Below are 3,842 nucleotides of genomic sequence, written 5' to 3' on the forward strand. Positions count from 1 at the left end.
CATATCTTTCAGGGTGCTTTTTAATACATCATTTCATTTGATTTTCATGCAACCTATGAGAAGAGATCATTACCCCTATATTTTAGATAAGTTTTTCTTGTGATTAATATAACCCGTTTGAGTTTCGAGTTATAAATATTTGCGCTGGAACTAGATCCCTAGACCAGGCTCTAAGTCCAAGGCTGCTGAGAAAGGAAGGATGGAGGAATTGGGTGAGAGTGTATGACTTCTCTCCGCTTTCAAATAGAGCAACTCCATTAGAACATAATGCTTTCAGCTTTCGTGTGGATTTCCACAGTTCGGTTTCAATAGAATTTCATCTAACAGGGCATGCAGCATCTCTATTGTTCATGACCCAGCTAGATTGTGAGTTGCATTTCAAAATTACATTCGACAGGACTGCAAAGCTCCATTCATGGCAAATTGTGGTTGCATGCTCTAATCTCTTGCTCTTTCCTGTCCCCCAACCCTCCATCTTTAACACTAACTAGCTGTTCTGTTCGGTGGAGCTAACCAATGGTTTTTGTATGAATCTACTCTCTCTTGACTTCCTTTCTTGCTATATGAGTCATACTAACTATGCTTTCTTGTTTCTTTGTTTACATTTTTACCCTTGTAGGTGTCTGATGCATCAGTGCACACACACACACAGAGGACTGTGTGCTTCTTGTGGATGGGGACTGTCTTGTCATCATGATGCCCAGTGTGCACCCAGGATCGTTGAAGACACAAGCACTTGTTCTTTAGCGCCTTTATTCTTTCTCGATTTCACAAAGTCTTCCATTCCTTTAGGAGAGGCTCTTTGTACAACTTGCCTGTTTTCTTCTCTCACTCTTAATTTTCCCTCTCTTTAGTCTTTCTGTCATGTAAAACAACCAAAACATGGTTGACAAGGATAATGTCACTCACCCTGTATCTAAAAAAATTGAAACCATTACTTCTGAAGGGAAATTAAGCTACACAAATATGCGGTACCAAGTGACTACATTTTTAAAGTGCCTTTAAGTCTAAAATCATCACAAGTCTTCAGATGTTTCATCTATAATCACCTGCTTTTTTACAAGCACCCTTTGAAAACTCTTTTCTCCTTCCCATCCTTCAAAACTCAGGTCAGATGTCACTTTCTGAAAATCCTTTACTGACATCCCAAGGCAGACTTCATCCTTCTGAAGTCTCCCCGCAAAAATTTGAACACACGCACTGTTACTATAGCGCTTCACACATTATGTTTATTGTAATTAATTTTTTATGTGTCTATGCCTCACACTAAGCTAAGAGTTGTGTGTGTGTGTGTGTGTGTGTGTGTGTGTGTGTGTGTGTGTGTGTATTGTCCTTCTATCTCTAGCAGCTGATATAAAACCTAGCCTGGTATGCAGATGTAGATACACAATCTTATTGTTATTGAATGTTTATTTAGTTAATTAGATGATCACTCTGAATTCAAGAAAAAAGAAGCTCATTCTATCTCGATTTTTATTTTATTTTTGGAATGGGATTGTTTTCTACTAGTCATTGAAATATGAAGTGTATGTTTTTTAGCTATCTTATGAGTTGTATAGATTTGATGACGAACTTAAGGATCTTAACTTAAAAATCATTTCTATGGAAAAGTATTTTATTTGCTAAAATGTTCAAACATACAGAAAAGAATAAAATAAAGTTTTGTTCATAACTAGATGGCCGTTCCATTTTCCCTGATGTCTGTCCCTACTCCAGCCTCCAATTTCACCCTTTAGAATTTATCTCATTCTCTCCACTCTCCCATGGTTTACAGTTTGGTTTTCTGTTGTGTATCTTGCAACTACATTGAATCCATGACTCACATATTTTTTCCTGTTGAATCTGTTTCTCAGAAGATATGCACTATGCATTTTTCATTGTTTGATTTTCACAGTGGGATTTCAAAGCACAGTGTACAGAGTAGGTGCTCAAGAAATGATGAGTTAAACTATTTTCTGCACAGTTAAAAAATCTCAATAATTCAACACAGGGAATATTTTAGTTTCAAGGTGGAATAGCTCCTAGTTTTCATCACTTGCCATCTGAGTTCATAATGTCCAAATTTCAAGCTTCACAGTCTCTCTTCTCTCATTTTTCCATCTTCTATTCTTTCTCTGGAGCGGGATAGTAATGAGATAATCATGCCAATAAAGCATCCTTTTTCATCTTTATTGTCCTTGTCTGGGTGCTTTATTTTGAGATGTCAATTATTCAACAATCTAAAGAGCTGCCCTCTAAGTGCAAAATATTCTAGTTGTCTGATATTAAAAGTGTTGTTTTCTGCTTTTAGGCTATAGTGGAGGCTGTGTTGTCATGAGAGGAAGGAGTCCACCTGGCCGATGGGAAGTGAAGGACTGTAGACAATTTAAGGCAATGTCCCTGTGCAAGCAGCCAGTGGACAATCAGGAGAAAACTGAACACCAAGAGAGATGGCCTTTTCACCTCTGCTATTTGGACTGGGAGTCAGAGCCTGGCCTAGCCAGCTGCTTCAAGGTGATGCCAAGGTTCCATGGGTATTCTTAGTGGGACCAACATTATTTCAATTTTGTCCATGTATTCCAAATTCTTTTATTCCAAAACTATGCCCAGCACACAGCAGGTATTTAATTAATATTGGTTGACTGTCTCTATCCTTTCAGTTATATTCCAGAATAATTTTAAAGTCAAAAGATTGACATATCCCTGGTGACACTGAAGTCCTCCTCATGAGGATTGCTATCGAGGCCTCAGTCAACATTGTTCTGATGGCATAAATCAAATGAATGAGGCAGACACTCACTGGGCATGGAAATGATGCAATTACCTACTGGGTATAAGGGATTTAACAAAGTCCTTATTATGGAATAATGCCTTTCTGCTGCTAAGGATAGATTTGCAGACACCTGCAGATCAAAGAAATTAATACGTATAGTTGTGTGTGTTTGTGTGAAGAAATGTGTGAAGAAATGTCTTTTTGCAAATCAACTTTAGATCTTAAATTTAAATCAGTACCTACAACCTTCATGTCAGAAATACATTTTTTTGAAGTGTGATGCTTTTGTTTGGTAGTTTGATCTTTGGTTCATTTTATAAATAGAGATTTCCAAAATCACGGGAGAAAGTCCTTCTCTGGTAGACAGGCACATGCGAACAGAATGGAGATAGCCTCTATCTTTAGAGATATTGCAGTCTCGTAGATGACGTGAAACATCTGTGAATGCTCTTAATTTAAATGTACACATGTATATTTCTACATTAAATTCATGGAATGATAGGCCCAGAAGTGACCTCACAGAGTAAGTTAAACCTTAGAAATGAGTAAGCTGAGGCTAGTGAGGAGAAGTGATTTACCCGAGATCACAACTATTTATTGACAGAGTTAGAATAAATCCCCGATCTTGACACTCTCAGTCCAGTGCTTTTTCTACTATATATCACCCTGATATGTCAACAGATATACTGTGTGCTTGATGGGCATGGTAATAGGATTTATTAATTTAATGTGATTTGAGGAAAGATTCCCAAAGGAGGGGAGTTTTGACATATAATTTAAAAGATGGAAAGGCTGTGTTATAGTCCACAGGACTGGGAAATCAATTCATTCTGGTCTCAGCAAATCAGAGCCTAGCGAGGTTGCATCAGAGGCTCAGGATTAGTGTTGGGCTGTTAAAAATGAGGAGGGTGCAGAAGCCCAGGATCCTGAGCTCTGGGTCTTTGGTCCTTTACCCTTGATCTTAAATAAAGTCAAAAACGGACCCTCCATTTGATTGACTTCTTCCTGCTACTGTGAGGACAGCTGAAAAACAGGACAGCTGAGAAACGGCACAAAATTTAGGCATACTTAAGACCAAAAGACCCTAGAT

At 38.1% G+C, this 3,842-nt stretch overlaps 1 protein-coding gene across 1 annotated transcript in view; it reads left to right on the forward strand.

Moving 5' to 3' along the window:
- PLA2R1 (phospholipase A2 receptor 1) overlaps window positions 1–3,842 on the forward strand; it is a 90,076-nt gene that overhangs the window by 48,817 nt on the left and 37,417 nt on the right. Inside the window, exon 13 of the mRNA XM_023528484.1 lies at window positions 2,291–2,513. Coding sequence (XP_023384252.1) covers window positions 2,291–2,513 — 223 coding nt within the window. The remainder of the gene's footprint in view (window positions 1–2,290; window positions 2,514–3,842) is intronic.

The sequence above is a fragment of the Pteropus vampyrus genome, unplaced genomic scaffold (genome assembly GCF_000151845.1).
Source record: "Pteropus vampyrus isolate Shadow unplaced genomic scaffold, Pvam_2.0 Scaffold2, whole genome shotgun sequence".
Classification (NCBI taxonomy): Eukaryota; Metazoa; Chordata; class Mammalia; order Chiroptera; family Pteropodidae; genus Pteropus; species Pteropus vampyrus.